At 42.2% G+C, this 24032-nt stretch overlaps 2 protein-coding genes across 2 annotated transcripts in view; one reads left to right on the forward strand and one right to left on the reverse strand.

The window, feature by feature from the left end:
- Positions 1-24032, forward strand: part of SNX1 (sorting nexin 1) — a 631233-nt gene that overhangs the window by 562978 nt on the left and 44223 nt on the right. The window lies entirely within an intron of this gene.
- Positions 1157-23974, reverse strand: CIAO2A (cytosolic iron-sulfur assembly component 2A). The gene is made up of 5 exons (XM_050796048.1): positions 23605-23974; positions 18382-18546; positions 10752-10801; positions 4968-5013; positions 1157-1616 (listed from the first exon to the last, which is right to left on the reverse strand). The coding sequence occupies exons 1-5, from the start codon at positions 23726-23728 to the stop codon at positions 1519-1521; spliced, it is 483 nt and encodes a 160-aa protein (XP_050652005.1). The 5' UTR covers positions 23729-23974; the 3' UTR covers positions 1157-1518.

Below are 24032 nucleotides of genomic sequence, written 5' to 3' on the forward strand. Positions count from 1 at the left end.
CCACACCAAAGGTCAGATTTTCTTTTCTCCTACCTCCTTGGCAGCCAGGACATGGACATGTGACTTGAGATCAACCGACTAGAGATCTCACCCAGGACTAGGAAGCTGGAGTGAGTCACACAAAAATGAGAAATCATTCTGGCAGTAGCAGAGACAACAGAAGTCACATCTAGCTTCCAGGAGCAGCAGGACCAGCAGCTCAGGTGACTCCTGTAGCAATAATCCACTTGGAGTTGCATGTCAGTAGCGTCCTCACCAGACAGTCCCTAAGGCATGGTTTTGTCTTTGGACCTGCTGCCTGGCTTCTGCTTTTACTTGGCCAGGGCTAGCTCAGGCACTAGATAAGACTGAGCCTGAATCACTTACTGCCTAGAGCAGAGAGAAGCTGAAGGTACAGGTTGATAAGTATGAACTCCAGGACAGACAATGGCTGATTTATCTTTGTGTCCTTGGCACCCAACACAGTGCTTAGGTCCAGACTTTGGGAGCTAGGCAGTTCTGGCTCAGGAGTTCACTCACATGGTTTGCAAACTGGCGCTGGTTGTTGCTGGGAGACTTCAGTTGCACTCCACGTGGAACTCTCCACAGGGTGGCTTGAGTTCTCGTGACATAGTAGCTGGATTCCCACAGAATGAGCAATCCAAGAGACTAAGGTGAAAACAGCAATACCTTTTATGATCTAGCCTCAGAAGTCACCCACTGTCACTTCTGTTATTCTGTATTAGTACATCCATCAGCTCTAATTTAATATGGAAGGAAACTATACAAGGGCATGAATACCAGCAAGTGAGGATCATGGGGGCCATGTTCGAGGCTACTATACGTCACATAACCATTAACCCCTAAAACAAACCAAATGAAGTACAAATAAAGTGCAGACCATACATTTAGGTTGGTTTAATCAAAACTTCTTTGGTGGACTTCTTGATCTTCAAAACTGTGTATGCCATCTAGCCTTCTCCACATTTGTTCCTTATCTATGAAGGGGTCTAGGACTCTCCTTGGAAGGAAGGTAGGCCCAATCTTAAGGGTTCCTTTTGGTTCTCACATCTCTGATTCTACAAAATAATCAGCAAAAATAAAGCTTTGAAGATATCTTTTAGGAGTTGACATTTACACTGGAATTTACAATCCAATAAAAACAGTGAGTCATTACAAGAATCATCTGTTTATTTTACAGAGTAATGATTTAAATTGAGTACATTTGCGCACAGTAGATATTTGACACGAAAAGTAGTTGTATCAGAATGAGCATCAGAAAAATAGCAACTCATCTTACACATAATAACTAGAAAATATTATTCTGTCTGATCATTTAAGTGTTACAAATCCTGAGAATGTTATACATTGAACAAATTAGATACTACCTTATAATTAAATCTGGCTTGGAAAGAATCCTTTAAAAAAATGCTCTGAGGTACAAATCACCTATGTATTAAACATGAGTCTTTGACATTATACAAAGAGTTTAAACAAATATATCAAACAATTACAGGCCAATGGCTCTTAAAACAGCTATCAGTCAGGTTCAAGGACACACTGTTCCACAATTTCCCGTAAGTTGGGGTTTTCCATTGCAGCTGCCACTCGCTCTTTGTCATTTATCTGCTTATTGACTGAAAAATACACAGACAAAAGTTAGCAGAAGAACTGTGTCAATATACAGCGCCAGACAGTATTTTTATTAGTCTGCTGAAACAAAAACTTGAACTCCTTGAGAACTTAAAGCTGTTTTTGGCTAATTACTCATAATGTAATTTCCCATCTAGAAGGCAGACTTAAGAGAAAAATATCTACTAGAATTCTACTACTTACCACATCTATTTTTTTCTTTCTAATCTTTGTCCATATATATATTTTTATACAGTTACATTCAGAGTAAATACAATTTTGAAAATTGCTATTTTTCATCCCTTAAGCCTGTATTTTAAACTACAGGGTTATTTAACATGGTAAAAGTCTTAAGTGTTCTAAAGTAATTATGAACACTATGCTACAACGAATACCTTTAAACATATAGCCTTCTTTTTGGAAATATTCTCAAAAATGGGATTTTTTTTAAGAGTACGAATATTTTTATGGTGTGATTCATATCAATGATTTACTTCCCAAAATTACTCACCAATTTATATTGTCAACACCAATACATGAGCTATCAGTTTGGCAGCAATACCTGGTAGTATTATCATTATTATTATTATCCTTTGAGACAGGGTCCTGCTCTGTCATCCAGGTTTGACTGCAGTGGTGCAATCATAGCTCACTGTAACCTCCCACTCCTGGGCTCAAGAGATCCTCCTGCCTCAGCCTCCCACAGGCATGAGCCACCACACGTGGCTAATTTTCAAATTTTTTTGTAGAGACAGGGTCTCACTATGTTGCCCAGGCTACTCTTGAAATCCTGGCCTCAAATTCTGGCCTCAAGGCATTCTCTCGCCTTGGCCTCCCAAAGTGCTAGGGTTACAGGTGTGAACCACCATGCCCGGGCAATAGCTGGTATTATTTAATAAAAACAAATACACACATATACATACATAAAACAGGAGGTAGAAAACGGCTCAATGTTATTGTTATAATTTGCATTTCCTTGACTAATAGGAATATAGAACATTTTCCATGTGCATATATTAATTCTTCTTGCATGAATTTCCTGTTCATGTCTCTTTCTGTTAATCTACTAGATCTTTTTTTAAAATTAGTTTGAATGGATCTTCATATAATAAAGGTATTGGCCCATTACGTTTTCTGTAATTAGCTAACAGCACTCTTAACAGAAGAGTTCGAAAGAGAGACAACTATATTCTTTTTTTTTTTTTTTTTTGAGACGGAGTCTCGCTGTGTCTCCCAGGCTGGAGTGCAGTGGCGTGATCTGGGCTCACTGCAAGCTCCGCCTCCCAGGTTCACGCCATTCTCCTGCCTCAGCCTCCAAGTAGCTGGGACTACAGGCGCCCGCCACCACGCCCAGCTAGTTTTTTGTATTTTTAGTAGAGACGGGGTTTCACCATGTTAGCCAGGATAGTCTCGATCTCCTGACCTCGTGATCCACCCGCCTCGGCCTCCCAAAGTGCTGGGATTACAGGCTTGAGCCACCGCGCCCGGCGAGACAACTATATTCTTAATGTGGATTGAGTTTTCTGGGATGCTGCTAAAATGTCTCATGTAGAATACACACAAACATACACATATTCCTGTGAAAATATTTTCAATTTAGTTTCTTCCTACTACAATGTAGGCTCCACAAAGGCAGGAATGCATCTCAAAGGCTGAACTGTACCCACACATAGAAGGCACTTAGTAAATATTTACTAAATGTAAAACAAGAATCATAAGGTTTAATATTATTGCTGTTGTAAAATCTCATCATTCAAGGAATTTCTTTTTTTTTTTTGAGACGGAGTCTCGCTCTGTCACCCAGGCTGGAGTGCGGTGGCCGGATCTCTGCTCACTGCAAGCTCCGCCTCCCGGGTTTACGCCCGGCTAGTTTTTTGTACTTTTTAGTAGAGACGGGGTTTCACCGTGTTAGCCAGGATGGTCTCGATCTCCTGACCTCGTGATCCGCCCGTCTCGGCCTCCCAAAGTGCTGGGATTACAGGCTTGAGCCACCGCGCCCGGCCTATTCAAGGAATTTCAAAAGGATAACCTGAGTGGATTTACGGTACCTAAATTCTTATTTTCTAAATCAGAGGTAGAAGCCCTCAGCTCATGGGGTTTAAAGAAATTCAAGTCACAAAGAGTATAATAATCTACATGTCTAGAACTATAGATAGGACATGGTTTTTAATAGTTTTCATGACAGTACCTAAAAAGTTTCCTGGATGGGCTGTTCCTTTGGAAGCAGCAGGCTTCCCTCTCTAGAGCTGTCTTTTATGTAGGAGATTTTGTGTGTCTCTCTCCAGCCCTGTGCATGCCTTTCTGAGTCTTCTGGGTATCTATCTCACTGTCACCCTTCCTCTATTATCTCTTTCTTCCATTCCTCTGCTATTTCTTCCCACCTTCTCAATTTACTTAGTGATGAAACTTAAGTATAACGTGCCTTTTAAATGTATTTCTCATTATTTCCACTCTATCATTTGTAGATTAAAAACACTAAAATTCTATTTTTAAGGTAACACATGGCTCATACAGAACATTTTGTCTTTTGCTTTTCCCAAACCCCACTTCTGCTATTTTTAAGTAGCTACTGATTGATTTCTCTCTGTAGGCCAGAGGTCCTCTATATAAAACCCACTCCCATTCTAATATACTAACCCAGAGAGACAGCACCTACCCCAAGATTCACTAAAGCTCTACTTGCTAGACTTTCAATTTCAAGTACACAGCTCTTTCTATCCTGCCACCAAAGAAAAGAAGCCTACTTAGAGCTCGTAAGTCAAGGTCCCTAGCGCTGGATATTCTTTACAGATGTGTAGCCACTGGCCCAAACCAGTCAACATCCATGGGCTCCAGCGCACTCAAGAGTCCACTGCAAAAATTACTACTTTGAAATGCCTAGGTTTCCTCACCTAGGAAGGAAGAGCTAATAACTAATTATGTACTTTTTTTTTTTTTTTGAGACGGAGTCTTGCTGTGCCCCAGGCTGGAGTGCAGTGGCGCGATCTCGGCTCACTGCAAGCTCCGCCCCGCCGGTTTCACGCCATTCTCCTGCCTCAGCCTCCCAAGTAGCTGGGACTACAGGCGCCCGCCACCTCACCCGGCTAATTTTCTTGTATTTTTAGTAGAGACGGGGTTTCACCGGGTTAGCCAGGATGGTCTCGATCTCCTGAACTCGTGATCCGCCCATCTCGGCCTCCCAAAGTGCTGGGATTACAGGCTTGAGCCACCGCGCCCGGCCTAACTATGTACTTTTTTAAAAGTAACCCAGTAGATACTTGGCTGGAGGAAGAATCCAATATCCAAGATATTGGATCCAAATACTATCTGAAGTTGTTTTTCAATTATTTTTCAATTATGTTTTAACATTTACTTACTGTCTTCTTCTGTTGAATGAGTTCCTTCAGAAATGTAGATTTCCAACTGGAAAGGGAAAAAAAAGTAAAAGAAAAAACATTAGCGCATTCTAAGATAAGAGAGTGAAGTGGAATGTACAGTAAATTCACACATCTAGGGATGAGGGCCCAAATCCTGTTTTTTTTTTTTTTTTTTTTTTTTTTTTTTTCTTTTTGAGATGGAGTCTCACTCTGTTGCCCAAGCTGGAGTGCAGTGGCGTGATCTTGGCTCACTGCAGCCTCCACCTCCTGGGTTCAAGCGATTCTCCTACCTCAGCCTCCCAAGTAGCTAGAATTACAGGCGCATGCCACCACACCCAGCTAATTTTTTTTTTTTTTTTTTTAGTAGAGATGGGGTTTTGCCATGTTGGCCAGACTGGTCTCAAACTCCTGACCTCAGGTGATCCACCTGCCTCGGCTTCCCAAAGTGTTGAGATTACAGGCATGAGCCACTGTGCCCAGCAGCCCCAAATCTTGTTTCTAACATCAGAGACTTAGGGACAAGCCTCCCACATCCTTCTCTAAAGAAAAAGGACCAAAATGAGTAGGATTTTTTATTTTGGTCACCTGGGAAAGGCCTGCCAGTGGTACTTCCATTAATTTTTTTATGAATACACAAAAATACCATTTTACACAAATGAGATCTCATATATGTTGTTTTACTTAAGAATATCTCTCTTTGCACTCTACTTCTTCCCAACTCGGTATCTAAACTTCCTGCTGCCCTGCGACTGACCCAGGAAATCTACAATAATGATCTAGTGTGGTTTCTTCCATATTCTTCTCTATACCCACATAATCTTACACAGATTTTACATACACACACACACACACACACACACACCCAGGGTTGGATGTTTCTTCACATTGCTTGTTTTACAAAAATGGGATCACAATATAGTTTTCAGCATCCTTCTTTTCTCATTCATTATTATCTTGCTAAATTTATTCTCAAGTATAATACTGGTTAAGCTATCCCTCCTGGCTCTGCTGCACCCATAGACATGAGCTACCCTCCAAGACCCAGAGCTTCTGAGACAACCTACAAAATTATTGCAAATCCTGTGGTAAAGACAGTATGCTGGAATAAAGACATCTACTTTCCAGAGAACATTGGAACAGATGAACTAATTTTTATTTACTTATTTACTACTGAGATGTTTCTCATGAGTGAGAAAAATCATAACTTATTATAGTTAAAAGGGACCTTAAAGGTCATCTAGGTCAATCTTTTTTTTTTTTTTTTTTTTTTTTTTTTTTTGAGACAGGTCTTACTCTGTCACCCAGGCTGGAGTGCAGTGGCGCGATCATGTCTCACTACAGCCTCGACTTCCTGGGCTCAGGTGATCCTCCCACCTCAGCTCCCACACTCCCACCCCTCTCCTCCCTCGTCTCTATTTTTTTTTGTAGAGATAGGGTTTCGCCATATTGCCCAAGCTGGTCTTGAATTCCTGAGCTCAAGTAATCTGCTCACCTAGGTCTCCGAAAGTATAGAGATTACAGGCGTGAGCCACTGCACCTGGCCCCAATCTCCTTAAAAAAACAAAACAGGCCGGGCGCGGTGGTTCACGCCTGTAATCCCAGCACTTTGGGAGGCCGAGGCAGGTGAATCACGAGGTCAGGAGATCAAGACCATCCTGGCTAACATAGTAAAACCCTGTCTTTACTAAAAATACAAAAAATTAGCCAGGCCTGGTGGCATGCGCCTGTAGTCCCAGCTACTCGGGAGGCTGAGGCAGGAGAATCCCTTGAACCTGGAAGGCGGAGGTTGCAGTAAGCTGAGATTGTGCCACTGCACTTCAGCCTGGGTGAGAGAGCAAGACTTTGTCTCAAAAAAAACAAAACGAAACCAAACAAAACACCTTTCTCCTACTCTTATTCTAGACCGCAAAGCAACAGGTATAGAATCACTCTATACCGATTTACTTCAGTATAAATTTATGCAGGACTCATTATTCTAAAAATGATAAAGGGGAAGAGGCAGCATTTATGCAGCTATTCCTATATGAACTATATTTTGGGGTAACTAAACAATTGATGAGGGGAGCTGTCACCAATAATGGAACAAACTGAATTTATAGGCCTCTGATGTGATGCAATGAGAACACATTTATTCAGTATTCTTGCCAAAAATGCATAAACTGAATCTAACCGTAAAATGCAATTTATGCATTTCAATGCATAAATTGAAAACTCAATTTGAGGGACAATCTATAAAATATCTGGTTTACATTCTTCAAAACTATCAAGATCATGAAACAAAGGCTAAGGAACTACTCCAAATTAAATGAGACTAAAAGACATGACAACTAATGCAATGTGTGATGGGTAGAGGACCAGAGCCAGGAGGAGGGACCACCATGAAGGATGTTACCAGACAACAGGGGAAATTTGAATATATGCTGTAGATTAGATGACAGTACTGTATCAATGTGCTGGTTTTGAAATTTATACTGTGGTAATGTAAGAGAATGTCCTTGTTTTCAGGAAATACATCCTATGGTATTTAGAGTAACGGGGCATTACATCTGCACTCAAACATTTCCAAAAAATGTGTGTGTGTGTGTGTGTGTGTGTGTGTGTGTACATATATATAGAGAAATTAATGATAAACCAAATGTGGCAAAATGTTAACAATTAGTGAATCTGAATCTGGGTGAAGGATATATGTAATTTCTTTGTACTATTCTTCACTATTTTATTTCTTTTCTTTCATTATTTTAATTCCAAATAAAAAGTTAAACACTGTAATTAAAACAGTTAAAAATGCAAAGTAAAATAAAATTCACCGGGCATCATAAACCACTAGTATTATAATTTATTAATTTATTCAATTTAAGACGTATTTATTGAGCTGCTAGTATGTATAAGATCACAGCAGGAACACAGAGATGTATCATTTATGAATCTTGACTTCAAGAAGCTGACAGCTGGTCAGGTGTGGTGGCTCATGACTGTGAGATCCCAGCACTTTGGGAGGTTGAGGCAGGTGTATCACCTGAAGTCAGGAGTTCGAGACCAAACTGGCCAACATGGCGAAACCCTGGCTCTACTAAAAATACAAAAATTTGGCTGGGTGTGGTGGTGTGTGTCTGTAATCCCAGGTATTTGGGAGGTTGAGGCAGGATAATCACTTGAACCCAGGAGACAGAGGCTGCACTGAGCCTAGATCGTACCACTGCATTCCAGCCTGGGCAACAGAGCGAGATTCCATCACAAAAAAAAAAAAAAAAGAAGCAGCAGCAGCTGACAGTCCAGGAGGGAAGATGAAAATTAAATAGTTAGAACACAAGTTAGAAAATGACACTCTCTACATCAGAAGACAAAGAAAGAGCCATGGGGCCAGGTGCAGTGGCTCACGCCTATAATCCCAAACACTTTGGGAGACTGAGGTGGGAGGACTGCCTGACCCCAGGAGTTCGAGACCAGCTTGGGTAACATAGTGAGACTCTGTCACTATAAAATTAGCTGGGCATGGTGGCATATGCCTGTGGTTCCAGCTACTTGGGAGGGTAAGGAGGGAGGCTCACTTGAACCCGGGAGATCAAAGGTTCGGTGAGCTGTAATCATACCACTATACTCCAGCTTGGGCAACAGGGTGAGACTCTGTCTTTAAAAAGAAAGAAAAAAGAAAGAGCTATGGCAATTCAAAAAAAGAAATAGGTTTAGTTATGGAAATCAGGACTAATAGTATGGAAAGGTGAATACAAAAAAATTTTTAAAAAAATTAAAGATTAAAAAAAAGAAAGAAATTTAAAAAGATAAATAAAAATTCATTTTAAAAAAGAGAAAGAAATCAGGACTGACATCATGGAAAATAAAAAAAGTATTTCACTGGGCCTTAAAATGTGGGTAGGATTTGGCCAGGCCAGTGGTTCATGCCTATAATCCCAACATTTTGGGAGGCCAAGGCAAGATGATCACTTGAGCCCTGGAGTTTGAGATTAGCTTGGGCAACAAAGAGAGACCTCATCTCTACCAAAATTTAAGAAAAAATTAGCCAGGCATGGCGGTACATGCCTATAGTCCTAGCTACTTGGGAGGCTGAGGTGGGAGAATCAGTTGAGCCTGGGAGATAGAGGCTGCAGTAAGCAGTGATCACACCACTGCACTCCAGCCTGGGAGACAGAGCAAGATGCTATCTCAATAGCAAACAAAAAAGATGTGTAGGATTTGAACATATGAGATGGGAGGAAAGGAACTCCAAGTTAGACAGGGTACTCTGTGTAAAGGCTTGGCAGCAGCAAGATAGAGAAGGCATAATTGCCCAGCAATTACAAAAGGCAGTAAGAGACAAGCCCGAATCATTCATGAACTATAACCAATTACTATGAATTAACTGTGATATCCATATTCTTGCTCAATAGTAGGGTTAAAAACATTTTCCTCAGATATCACACCAAAAGCACAAGTAAAAAAATTAAAAACGAATGAGACTTTATCAAAATTTAAAGATTTTGTACTGTAAAGGACACCTTCAAGAAACTGAAAAGACGACACACAGGATGGGAGAACATATTTGCCAATCATATCTGATAAGGGATTTGTATTTAGAATATATAAAGAACTCTTATAATTCAATAATAAAAACACATCCTTATTTTAAAATGGGCAAAGGATCTGAATAGACAGCTCTCCAAAGATATACAAATGGCCAAAAAGCACATGAAAAGGTTCTCAACATTATTAGCCACCAGAGAAATAAAAATCACAACCACCATGACAGCAGGGTGTGGTGGCTCACGCCTGTAATCCCAGCACTTTGGGAGGCCGAGGCAGTGGATTACTTGAGGCCAAGAGTTCAAGACCAGCCTGGCCAACATGGTGAAACCCTGTCTCTACTAAAAATAAAAAAAAAAATAGCCGGGAATGGTGGTACATGCTTATAATCCCAGCTGTCTGGGAGGCTGAAGCATGAGAATCACTTGAACCCTGGAGGAGGAGGTTACAGTGAGTCGAGATTGCGCCACTGTACTCCAGCCTGGCAACAGAGCGAGACTGTCTCAAAAACAAAAACAAGGCTGGGTGTGGTGGCTCACCCCTGTAATCCCAGCACTTTGGGAGGCTGAGGCGGGTGGATCACGAGGTCAGGAGTTGGAGACCAGTCTGGCCAATATAGTGAAACCCCGTCTCTACTAAAAATACAAAAAATTAGCCAGGCGTGGTAGCGGGCGCCTGTAGTCCCAGCTACTCAGGAGGCTGAGGCAGCAGAATCGCTTGAACCCAGGAGGCAGAGGTTGCAGTGAGCTAAGATGGTGCCACTGCACTCCAGCCTGGGTGACAGAGTGAGACTCCGACTCAAACAAAAACAAAAACAAAACAAAAAACCATCACTTCATACTCACTAGAATGGCTATAATCAAAGATAATAATAAACGTTAGCAAGGAGGTAGAGAAGTGGGAACCCTCATACAGTGTTGGTAGGAATGCAGAATGGTGCAGCCACTGTGGAAAACAAACAATTCCTCAAAATGTTAACCACAGAGTTACCATAGGACTGGGCGATTCCACTCACAGGTGGAAAAGAAATGAAAACATATGCCTACACAAAAACTTATACATGAATGTTCATAGCAGCATTACTTATAATAGACAAAAAGTAGAAACAACCTAAATGTCCATCAACTGAATAACAGATAAGCAAATGAGTAACAGACAAGCAAAAACCACTGAAATGGTACACTATAAATACGTGAATTGTGTGGTATGTGAATTATATCTCAACAAAGCTGTTTTACAACAACAACAAAAACACATCTTTCTTACCTTATGTTTAAATGGTAAACATCGCTGAAGTTTTACTCTTAAGCACAGCCCTGTGGAGGGAAAAAAACACCTCCAGTCATCTCTTTATTGCTTCTTATTGGTTCTTGAAAAAGCATACAGCTTCGTTTATGTGCCCCCATACAACATAGTCGCTGAAAACAGCTTTGGCTCAATCCAGAGCAGAGCTCCTTTGAGTCTGGCACCACACAAGGACATTTACTATATAATCTTACATATTCCTTAGGATAATCCAATAAACTATTACTAACCCCCTTCTACAAATTTTTAAACCAAGGTCACAATGTAACTTCCTCAAGGTCACTGAGTTACAATAGTGGCAGAATTGGGATTGGAACCTATGACCACTAGAAAGCCCAGGCCATTTTTACTACATTAGTTGGCCTTCCAGCAAAAGTCAATTAACTCATTAAGTTTTTTTTTTTTTTTTTTTTGAGATGGAGTCTCACACTGTCACCCAGGCTGGAGTGCAGGAGTGCGATCTCGACTCACTACAACCTCTGCCTCTCGGTTCAAGCAATTCTCCTGCCTCAGCCTCCTGAGTAGCTGGGATTACAGGTGCATGCCACCACACCCAGCTAATTTTGTATATTTTTGGTAGAGATGGGGTTTTGCCTTGTTGGCCAGGCTGGTCTCAAACTCCTTACCTCAAGTGATCCGTGTGCCTCAGCCTCCCAAAGCGCTGGGATTACAGGCATGAGCCACCCCACCTGGCCAATTCAATTAACTTTTTAAAATGCCCCACAACAGGCCAGGCCACACAAAAAAATAAAACCAAGTCAAAGCCATTTTAAAAGGGCCATATAAAACCTCTCAAATTTGTAATCCTTTATGCCTGCAAGGTACAAATACAGTAACTTCTTTAAAAAAAGTTCCACTGAAGTTCAGTTTATCATCCCATGCTAAGACACATCAACAAAACCTCAAACCATACAGGAATACAGCAAGATATAATTGTTAGACTACTTATCTTTTAGGGAGGTAATAACTTGGTTTTGGTTTTCTAAGTACCATTTCGTTTTCTAAGAGAATTTTTTGAAAAATCCCAAAACAGGGAAAAGGAGTAGATGAGATATAATGAGGTGGTGCTTGCCACGGGGTCTTTATTTACTTATTTATTTTTTTTGAGACAGAGTCTTGCTCTGTCGCCCAGGCTGGAGTGCAGTGGCGAGATCTCAGCTCACTGCAACCTTCATCTCCTGGGTTCAAGAGATTCTCCTGTCTCAGTCTCCCGAGTAGCTGGGACTACAGAAGCAAACCACCACACCCACTAATTTTTGTATTTTTAGTAGAGACGAGGTTTCATCATGTTGGCCAGGCTGGTCTCGAACTCCTGACCTCAAGTGATCTGCCCGCCTCGGCCTCCCAAAGTGCTGGTATTACAGGCGTGAGCCACTGCACCTGGCCTCTTACAGTCTTGAATACAGTAGTTCTATAATAAATATTAGAGAATTCTAAAGAAAATATATCATTTCCTTAAGAGGGTCTCTCTTCAGAGGATCTGCCTTAAAGCATATTTGGGAGAGTTCCTCTTCGCCTGGCCCCACAATTGTCTCCTTAATTTGTTATCTGTGTACTGTCTGAATATCCTCATGTATTTTAGTCACTGTTGGTAGGTGTTTTACAATTCACAAAGCACTTTTTTGAGCATCATTATCCTCAAGAGAAGTAGTACAGCATAATTGAGATACTTTAGGTTTCAAAAGTAGCTTCACTACAGACTCGCTATGATCCTGCATAAGTTACTTAACCTCTCTGAGCTTCAGTTTCCTTATCTGTAAAACAGGTATTATAGTATCAGCTGGGCAAGGTGGCTCATGCCTGTAATCCCAGCACTTTGGGAAGCCAAGGCAGGAGGATTGCTTGAGCCCAGGAGTTCAAGACCAGCCTGGGCAATATAGCAAGACCCCATCTCTAAAAGTAATAATAATAATATTAAAAAATATAATAATATCACAATATATAGGGTTGCTATGAGGAATAACTTGTTATGTAATGTGTTTAAAACAGTACCTGACACACAAGTGTACAATAATAGTATAAAAACAGCTAATACTATTTTATACTATTTTATAATTTTCATTTTACAGCCAAGAAACCAAGGTAAGTGATTTGTTTAACATTAATTAGTTAACAAGTGGCAGAGGTAGAACCCAAACCTACACCTTCTGACCTCCAAACCCTATGACCCTTCCCATTGGACCACAGCTGCCTTCAGCCATTCTTATCTGGAATAAGTCACCACAAATGATTATCAACTTGTTTCCCTGCTTGACCCCTCTTGTTCCCTTGGAGTCTTGTCAATCACTTACCAAGGTAACACTGAATAGGTGATACTCTTACTCAGGCACCTTTCCGGGCTAGGACTACCAGCTCGGGAGGAGTATCTCTTAACACATCAGAGACAAAGGGCTCTCTCAAGTTTTCCAGCTGTGTTGACTGAACATAACTACTATGACACACTATTATACAATTCTCTAAAAAGCCAATAGGCTGGGCGTGGTAGCTCACACCTGTAATCCCAGCACTTTGGGAGGCCAAGGCGGGTGGATTACTTGAGGCCAGGAGTTTGCATGGAGAAACCCCGTCTCTATTGAAAATACAAAAAATTAGTTGGGCATGGTAGCACGTGCCTGTAATCCCAGCTACTTGGAGGCAGAGGCACGAGAATTGCTCGAACCCAGGAGGCGGAGGTTGCAGTGAGCCAGGATAGCACCACTGCATTCCAACCTGGGCAACAGAACAAGACTCTGTCTCAAAAAAAAAAATAAATAAATAAAAATAAAAAGCCAATGGTCTTAGCTGAAATCCATAACAAAAGGGCTAAGACAAAACTTTCTTCAGGAAGTGTACATATCTGAAATACCAACCATAATCTCATGTTAGCACCATTATAGAACAGTTATTTTTATTTCATGCACTCTCCTGATATTTCTATAACTGCAATCATGATGCAATTTGTACTTATTCAAATTTTTTTCATGTTTTTTTTTTTCTTTTTTAGAGATTGCTGGTTTCAAACTCCAAGGCTCCAGTGATCCTCTCACCTCAGCCTCCCAAAGTGTTACAATTACAGGTGTGGGCCACCACGTCTGGCGAATATTTTCTTCTATAAAATTATTTCCTTAACTCCTGCATCAAAAAGTATAAACTTCCAAATAGGGATTTACCAATATATACCATAAGGCTTCAAAATACGTACATAATCTAACCCAATTATTCCACGTATAGGAATTTATCCTGAGGCAATAATGAGATATATAAAAATATTTATATAAGGCCAGGCACGGTGGCTCACCCCTATAATTCCAGCACTTTGGGAGGCCGAGGTGGGCAGATCACCTGAGGTTGGGAGTTTGAGACCAGCCTGACCAACATGGAGAAACCACATCTTTTTTTTTTTTTTTTGAGACGGAGTCTCACTCTGTCACCCAGGCTGGAGTGTGGTGGCGCGATTTCGGCTCACTGCAAGCTCTGCCTCCCAGGTTCACGCCATTCTCCTGCCTCAGCCTCCCGAGTAGCTGGGACTACAGGCGCCCGCCACCTCGCCTGGCTAATTTTTTGTATTTTTAGTAGAGATGGGGTTTCACCGTGTTAGCCAGGATGGTCTCGATCTCCTGACCTCGTGATCCACCCGTCTTGGCCTCCCAAATTGTTGGGATTACAGGCGTGAGCCACCGCGCTCGGCCTGAGAAACCACATCTCTATTTTAAAACTACAAAATTAGCTGGGTGTGGTGGCACATGTCTGTAATCCCAGCTGCTCAGGAGGCTGAGGCAGGAGAATCGCTTGAACCTGGGAAGTGGAGGTTGTGGTGAGCCAAGATCGTGCCATTGCACTCCAGCCTGGGCGACGGAGCAAGACTCCGTCTCAAAAAAATTAAAAAAAAAAAAAAAATTATACATAAAGTTGTCCGGTCAGGCGCGATGGCTCACACCTGTAATCCCAGCACTTTGGTAGGCTGAAGCGGGCATATCACTTGAGGTCAGGAGCTCGAGACCAGGCTGGCCAACATGGTGAAACCCCATCTCTACTAAAAATACAAAAATTAGCTGGGAATGGTGGAGGACGCCTGTAATACTAGCTACTTGGGAGGCTGAGGCAGGAAAATCACTTGAACCTGGGAGGTGGAAGCTCCAGTGAGCCAAGATTGCACCACTACACTCCAGCCTGGGCGATAAAGTGAGACTCCATCTCAAAAAATAAAATAAAATAAAGTTGCTCATCACAGTATTATTTATAATTGCAAAAGGCTAGAAGTAGTCCAAATGGTTACAAAACTTACGATGTATCAATATGATTAGCATGTAACCTATAACTATATAATTAAATAATATTTAATGATGACCGGGTATGGTGGCTCATGTCTGTAATCCCAGCACTTGGGGAGGCTGAGGCATGTGTATTGCTTGAGCCCAGGAATTTGAGACCAGCCTGGGCAACATGGCAAAACTAGCTAGGCATGGTGGCGCCTGCCTGAAGTTCTAACTTTTCAGGAGACTGAGGAGGGAGGATCACTTGAGCCCGGGAGGTGGAGGCTGCCTGCAGTGAGCCGAGATTGTGTCACTGCATTCCAGCCTGGGCGAGAGTGAGACCCAGTCTCAACAACAAAAGTTTAAAAAAAGAAATATTTAATGAGAAAAATAATTCAGATATTTCATGTTATTACTTAACTCTTACAACTCTATAGATATCCTTAATATTCCTATTTTACAGATAAGGAAACTGGGTCTTAGAAAGGTCAAGTAACTTGCCCAAGCCCACAATACAGGACAGCCAATAGATCTGGAATTTTAGCCCACAGCATATATTCTTTTTTTTTTTTTTTTTGAGACCGAGTCTCGCACTGTTGCCTGGGCTGGAGTGCAGTGGCATGATCTTGGCTTCCTGCAACCTCCGCCTCCCGGGTTCAAGCGATTCTCCTGCCTCAGCCTCCCACATAGGAGTCCAGCCACATTCTTTCATAATAGCTAATTTTTTTCTTTATGTTTTTGTGGGGTATCAAAATTACTGCCAATAAACATGTTACTTGTATAACTGAAATAAATGTTAATTTAACAAATGAATTTGCTGGCTGGGCATGGTGGCTCACGCCTGTAATCCCAGCACTTTGGGAGGCTGAGGCAAGCGGATCACCTGATATCGTAAGTTCGAGACCAGCCTGGCCAAAATAGTGAAACCCCATCTCTACTAAAAATACAAAAAAATTTAGCCAGGCGTGGTGGCAGGCGCCTGTAATTCCACCTACTTGGGAGGCTGAGGCAGAAGAATCGCTTGAACCCTGTAGGTGGAGGTTGCAGTGAGCCAAGATCACACAACTGCACTCCAGCCTGGGCGACAAGAGTCAAACTCCATCTCAAAAAATAAATAAATAAATAAATTTGCTATAGGTTCTTGAATTCTCTATTTAAGAACTCTTGCTCATATGTCAAAATATTTTAAGACACCCCCTCCACAACACCCATAGCAGTACTTTCAGTATCTGTTCATTCACAAATTGTCCAATGACCAAAAATAATCATGCATTCAACATTCAGTAATGTTTTTTTCTAGCAATGGGATTTTTTTTTTTTTTTTTTTTTTGAGACAGAGTCTTGCTCTGTTACTTAGGCTGGAGTGCAGTGGCGCAATCTCAGCTCACTGCAACCTCCACCTCCCATGTTCAAGCGATTCTCCTGCCTCAGCCTCCTGAGTAGCTGGGATTACAGGTGCGTGCCACCATGCCCAGCTAATTTTTGTATTTTTAGTAGAGATGGGGTTTCACCATGTTGGCCAGGCTGGTCTTGAACTTCGGACCTCAAGTGATCTGCTGCCTCAGCCTTCCAAAGTGCTGAGATTATAGGCGTGAGCCGCCATGCCAACGGGAATTTTTTTTTTTTTTGAGATGAAGTTTTTGCTCTTGTTGCCCAGGCTGGTGTGCAATGGCATGATCTCAGCTCACTGAAACCTCTGCCTCCCAGGTTCAAGTGATTTTCCTGCCTCAGCCTCTCAAGTAGCTGGGATTACAGGTGTGAGTCATCATGCCCGGCTAATTTTTTTTTTTTTTTTTGAGATGGAGTCTCACTCTGATGCCCAGGCTGGAGTGCAGTGGCGCAATCTCAGCTCACTGCAAACTCCGCTTCCCGGGTTCATGCCATTCTCCTGCCTCAACCTCCCGAGTAGCTGGGACTACAGGTACCCACCACCATGCCCAGCTAATTTTTTGTAGTTTTAGTAGAGACAGGGTTTCACCGTGTTACCCATCTCCTGACCTCATGATCTGTCCGCCTTGGCCTCCCAAAGTGCTGGGATTACAGGTGTGAGCCACCACACCTGCCCTAATTTTGTATTTTTTTTAGTAGAGACAGGGTTTCACCATGTTGGTCAGGCTGGTCTCGACCTCCTGACCTCAAGTGATCTACCCACCTTGGCCTCCCAAAGTGCTGGGATTACAGGTGTGAGCCACCATGTGCAGTCAGCAATGGGATTTTAATAACCACAATAATACCTATGGATTTACAGACCTCCAGTCCCTCAAGATGTGGCCTATATGGTGGAAACCACTAATAGAGGGAACCCAGGTCAACCAGTGAGAAAAGACAGAAATCACAATAGTGGAAATAATAATGAAATAGTGACCTTTTCAATATTTTTTATAAACTTGTTGATTTTTAATAGGTGAGATAGTCCCATGGTTCAAAAATGTAAAAACATAAAATGGTATAAAGTCTCCCTCCCACCCTTTCCCCCATCTGCCCAGCTCCTACCACCACTATTACCCGCTAACACCCTTATAGCTATTCATTTATGTATTAATATTATTCAGGCATATGCAATCAAATACAAATGTATATTTTTGCTTTTACACAAATGATAGCAAAATGATACTTGCTTTTATTTCTTAACAGTATGTCACAGAGATCTCTCCATATCAGTACATGCAGAGCTTCTTCATTCTTTATAGCTGCATAGTATTCCACTGTTTACATTCACTATCACTGATTATTTAATCAATCCCCTACTCATGAACATTTGGTTTGAAATAAAATCCCTTTATAACAAAGCATATGTTCAAAGACACTTACTGTACCTGCTAACAAGTCCAAAATACTGGGAATCCAGCCTCCTAACAGGACTTCTGCCCATACTATGTAGAAGGCAGAAGAGTCACTGAAAGGAGATGGTGATGGCAGCAATGTTAGTCTGACACCACCGACTCCAACCTCCACACTGAGGAAAAGCACTGGCCCACATGCACTCTCCATTAATTGTGGGCATGTATACCTGGGAGGGGCAACCTGACATAACTAAAGGAGAAGCAGATTTGGAGTCAGGAAATCTGGGTATGAGCCTTAGTTTCACCATTTCCTGGCTACCTGATTCTGTCCAAGTCACTTAAACTCTCTGAGCTTCAGGTTCCTCATCTGCAAAATGAAGATAATAATATTTTAACTCAACAAGCTAATTGTGAGGACTACAGAAGATGAATACACAAAAATACTCTGTAAACCATAAATGTAATACATACACTGTATGATTTTTCAACAATGATGCAAATTGTTATTATGGGTCAATATCAGCAAGAATAATTTAGAATTTATATAAATATACATGTATGCACATAAAAACTTACCAATAAGAGTCGCCAAAGAGCAATGAGGTACTGTTGGCGTGAACCTGATAATAACCAGATATTCTTCTTCATTTATCTCCTGAACTTCCACACAACTTTCTGAGACCACTTCCAGTTCTTCTAAAGTATTGGGCTTTTCTGGGTCCCGGATAGTTCTAATCAAATCTAAAGAATCATCAGAGATAAGATATTCTATTAAAAATGACTATTCTAAATAAAGATGATTTTGCCAGGCCTAATTTAAGCCTGACTTCTCTTACATTTAAGCCAATACTACAGCAACTCCCAGGTTTCTGACAGAAATTTTCACTACTGGTTTCCTCTTGAGAAAACTGTTTTCTTGGATTACTATAAGACCATATCCAGTTTCTCTAATCGGACATTGCAGAGAAAACATAGTAAGAATGGAAACAGTGTCATGGAAGCTCAAGAGGAAGAAATAACTTTCAGCTTGATATAATGTGGTATCAGGCTTCATAGGAGTGGAATCTGAATAAAACCTTGAAAAATAGGTAACATTATATTTGACATTTAAAGTGAAGGAAAGTAGCTGGGCATGGTGGCTCACACCTGTAAACCAAACACTTTGAGAGGCAAAGGCAGGAAGATCACTTGAACTCAGAAGTTCAAGACCAGCCTCAGCAACATAGTGAGACCCCCCCGTCTCTACAAAAAATACACACAAAAATTAGCTGGGTGTGGTGGTACAGGCCTGTGGTCCCAGCTACTCAGGAGATCGCTTGAGCCTAGGAGGCGGAGGTTGCAGTGAGAGCGGAGATCGTGTCACTGCACTCTAGCCTGGGCAACAGAGCGAGACCCTGTCTCCAAAAAAAAAAAAAAAAAAAAAAAAAAAAAAAAAAAGGCTGGGTGTGGTGGCTCATGCATGTAATCCCAGCACTTTGGGTGGATCACAAGGTCAGGAGATCGAGACCATCCTGGCTAACACGGTGAAACCCTGTCTCTACTAAAAATACAAAAACAAAATTAGCCAGGCATGGTGGTGGGCGCCTGTAGTCCCAGCTACTCAGGAGGCTGAGGCAGGAGAATGGCGTGAACCAAGGAGGCGGAGCTTGCAGTAAGCCGAGATCCAGCCACTGCTCTCCAGCCTGGGCGACAAGAGTGAGACTCCATCTCAAAAAAAAAAAAAAAAAGAAAAGAAGTGAAGGAAAGAAGAAGAACCCTAGTTTGCCTGGAAGTAGGCATAAGTGAAAGGAGTATTAGAGTATGAGATTTGGGTCTGACCCAGTGTCTTTTACAGCCAGCTACTGGCAATAGGGAGTCCTCAAGAGGTTAGAGACAAGTGACATGGACAACACTGTGCTGTCAGTTGGTAACTCATCATCAGCTGCTAGACTCAGACTAAAAAGCAGAACCAATGATACCAGCTAAAAACACCAGGCCTAAAATAGCACCTAGGAGAACACTGGCAGAATTAAGAGAAACAGAACAAGGGAGACATCTGGGTGGGGCATAGGGCAAATGAGTTCAATTTCATACAGAATGATTTTGAGGTGCTTAAGGGGTTATCCAGTGGAGTTTTCTAGCAAGCGGTGAACTGTAGCATAGGGTTTAAAACAGCACCAAAGCTAGAGTGGTTGTTAAACCCACAGGATTCACAAACAATAAGCAGAACCTTGGCTGAACATTGGAATTACCAAGAATGTTTCAAAACAAACAACAAGGCGCGGTGCAGTGGCTCAGGCCTGTAATCCTAGCACTTTGGGAGGCTGAGGCTGGTGGATCACCTTAGGTCAAGAGTTCGAGACTAGCCTGGTGAACATGGTGAAACCTCGTCTCTACTAAAAATACAAAAATTACTCAGGCGTGGTGCTGGGCACCTGTAATCCCAGCTACTTGGGAGACTGAGGCAGGAGAATCACTTGAACCCAGAAGGCAGAGGTTGCAGTGAGCCAAGATCCCGTCATTGCACTCCAACCTGGGCAACAGAGCAAAAACTCTGTCTAAAAAACAAAAACAAACAAACAAACAAAAACTGATGCTGGGCCCCAATTCCAGAGACTCTGATTTAATTGATTTGCTGGCCTTGAGTTTTAAAAATTCCTCAGGTTGTTCTTAGGTACAACCCAGTCTGAGAATCAGTGGTATAAAGAAAAAAGAGACCCAACAGATCCATGCGAAGCACCTAATTTAGGGATCAGAATGAGAAATAAAAGCAAAAAGAACTAGAGAAAGAAAGACAGGGATGGTTAATAACATTAAATGCTGCAGAAAAATTCAGGCTGATGAGAGCTAAAACAGGTCTTTCATTTGTCACCCCAGTCAGCTGTAAGAAAGCAGTTTCAGTAGAGAGGGGGTGGGCTGAAGCCGGATTGCAAAAGGGGAAGCAAGCAGGAACTGAAAATGTCTTCCTAGGGCCTTAGCTGGGAAAGGAGGGACAGGAAAAGGACAGTGACTTTATAAGGAAGCTAGAACAATGACAAGTATAAGGGCAACTTTGAGAAGAGAAATTGAAAATATAAGTGGGGAGGAAGGGAGACTGGTAAAATAAGCAGAAGGGAATGGGATCAAAAATTCAGGAGTCTGGGTTGGCCTTGGAAAAGACAAGCTTTCTTTCTTACTCTGAGGCTGGAGAAAAAGATGAAGGAAAGGAGAACAATAAGGAGAAATGGTGAGGTAGAAAGGAAAGAAGCAGAACTTTACATAGAACGTGCTTGAGGTTCTCAAATCTGAAGTTTTGCTCTATTATTTATCACACAAAATTATATGTAATCAGAAATGCAACTGGGAAAAACAAGAACAAACTCTATTTTCTCTTTAAGTTGCTCCTGGGCTTGTCACTTGATTAGAAACAGAATTTTGCCAAGCATGATGGCTCATGCCTGTAATCCCAGCACTTTGGGAGGCTGAGGCAAGTGGACCACCCACCTGAGTTCAGGAGTTCAAGACCAGCCTGGCCAACACCGCGAAAACCCGTCTCTACTAAAAATATAAAAATTAGCCAGGTGTAGTGGCATGTGCCTGTAATCACAGCTACTCAGGAGGATGAGGTAGGAGAATCACTTGAACCCAGGAGGCTGAGGCTGCAGTGAGCCAAAATTGTGTCACTGCACTCCAGCCTGGGTGACAGGAAAAAGAAAAAAAAAAAAAAAAGAAACAGAATTGGAAAATACAGGAAAGAAAGTGGATAAAGTTTCTCTTTCACAGAGCTGTGTTGTCATGGGACTTAGGGAAACAGAGTTTTCTGAAAAGGAATTTTCTGCCTCTCATACTAGGCTTTCTCCCCATAAGGCTCATTTAACTGTATTATATTCTTTATATGCCACTAAACCCTGAAATTAAATCTCATCCTTATTACATTTCTCTAGTTTTCTAGTTTCTAGATTTGAGAGGTTTGGCTTTATTTCTTTAAAAAGAAAGAAGGGTCGGGTGTGGTGGCTCATGCCTGTCATCCCAGCCTTTGGGAGGCCAAGACAGGCAGATCACTTGAGCTCAGGAGTCCAAGACCAGCCTGGGTAACATAGCAAAACCTCATCTCTACAAAAAAACACGAAAATCAGCTGGGCATGGTGGTGCATGCCTATAGTCCCAGTGAGTCAGGAGGCTGAAGTGGGAGCATGGCTTGAGCCTCGGAGGTCAAGGCTGCAGTGAGCCGTGATTGCACCACTGCACTCCAGCCTGGGCGCTAGAGTGAGACCCTGTCTCAAAAAAAAAAAAAAAAAAAAAAAAAAAATTAAAAGAAAGCTCTCCTCATACTCCCCAGACTAATATTCTTCCACAGCCCTGCACTGATATCAAAATTCTTCATTTATATTTAAAACCTTCAGTATCCAATTGTATCCCACTACCTAAAACAATATTCAACCACATCTCCACCTTTAACCACAAACTCTATCCTATAGCCCCATCTATCTGTCATTTCCTATCTTCTTATCTCCATACTTTTAAGTTTCCTCTTAGTATGCCCTCTGACCCTCTACATATCTAGATCCTAATTATTCTTTGAGGCCCAACTCAAGTGACTCCTCTTTATTTCAAAGTCTTTCCAGATTCCCTCAGTCAGAGACTAGTATCTCCCCTTCTCTGAATTTCTGTATCTCTTTTTCAGTCTACGGCCTTCTATTACATACTCTATTTTTGCATAAATAGGTTTCCTTCAGTATCAGTTTGAAGACTAGAGTCACTCTCTTCCAAAGTTATATCTCCACTGCCCTACCATCCCTAGATTATGTGGACAGAGATCTGGCACGACAGGGATGTGGTCTGTCTGCTTTGTGGAGATCATTTCACTCATAATTATCATCTGCCTGGGGGTTGATTAGGTAAGTCCTGCCTCCATTAAGAGAGGTCAACCAGATTAGCTCCCAAAGTATTCCCTAACCCTGGCGTCCTTCTACTGGCCTATAATCCTTACTTGAATTATATTTGTATTCTATGTTTAGATCTCTCAATATTATATCCAGTCTTTTCGGTTTTCAAAAACAATACAACATAATTTAAAAAACAAAAAACAGTTGTAAGTCAATCGTGAAATGGTGGAAAGTGCATTAAGTTTAGAGCCAGAAGGCACAGTCTTCGCTTTTTTGCGCTGCTCCTTACTGGCAGTGTGACCTCCAGGTAGTTCTTTAAACCTTCGTTTCCTTGTTTGTACAATAAAAATGGCCTCAAGGGTTAAACAGAAAATATTTAATATACAATATGTAAGAGTGTGTATGTGTGTGATGTGTGTGTATACAAGGCCTCTCTACAAGAAGCCAATCTCGTTCTCTTCTTTCGGGGACCTCTGCTTACTGACTTTGCCGGAGAGAGAGGCTGTGACCTTGGGCCAGTCCCCAACTCGACTGTCACCTATAAGTGCCCTCAGCGGTAGCAAAAGTGTGTTCAGGAGCCAGAGAACGAGGCTCTAGTAGTGCAATCAGGCCAGTTTTGCTTCCTAACCAAGCACCCTAGACTTGTGCTCTTCCCACAAGTCTTGGAATGGTCACTAAGACGTAGGCCACACGTGGAGAATGAAGCTCTTAAGACCTCCGGAGTCGGCTTGCCCCAGGTTTACTTTCAGAGTCCAGTTCCCAGAAAGACCCACACTCCCACGTGACTTAGGACCCCGAAGAAAGTGCCTGCTACGCCCCGGACAAGAGCTGGCCAGAAAAAAAAAGACAAAACTGGTCTCCCCTCCCAGCCCTCAGGTGAGGCCATCATCCCCGCACCCCTCAGCTCTGGCCTGCACCTATAACGCCAAATGCTGAGCCGGGTAAAATTAATTACCATAAACCTCTAGCGCTTTCTCTTCCATGATCCGGGGCTGCCGGGCAGCTCCCGGCTCAGAGAGGCCCGAGAGCCACAGGACTCTGCTCAGCGTCCAGGAAAGCAGCCCGGACACCCGCTGCATCCTCACGCTCAGCCATCCCTGGCGACTGTCCCACTCGCGCCACCGTCTCTCAGCAGCCTCGGGATTGATCAACTTCCTGGTCTTCAAATGGGCCGAGATGAGCCTAAAGGTTCAGGAGAGCAGAGAATAGGCGGGGCCGGACGGAGTAGCTTGAAGGACCTAAGGAAGGGGCCTCAAGGACTACAAGTTCCAGCGTGCTTTGCTCGGTTTCGGCAGGACAAAAACAATCTTCGCGGCCTCGTTAGCGCATTGCATGCTGGGATGCGTGAGCTATTTTCTTCGGAAGGCAGCGAACTGTATTCTG

The sequence above is a fragment of the Macaca thibetana genome, chromosome 7 (assembly GCF_024542745.1).
Source record: "Macaca thibetana thibetana isolate TM-01 chromosome 7, ASM2454274v1, whole genome shotgun sequence".
NCBI lineage: Eukaryota > Metazoa > Chordata > Mammalia > Primates > Cercopithecidae > Macaca > Macaca thibetana.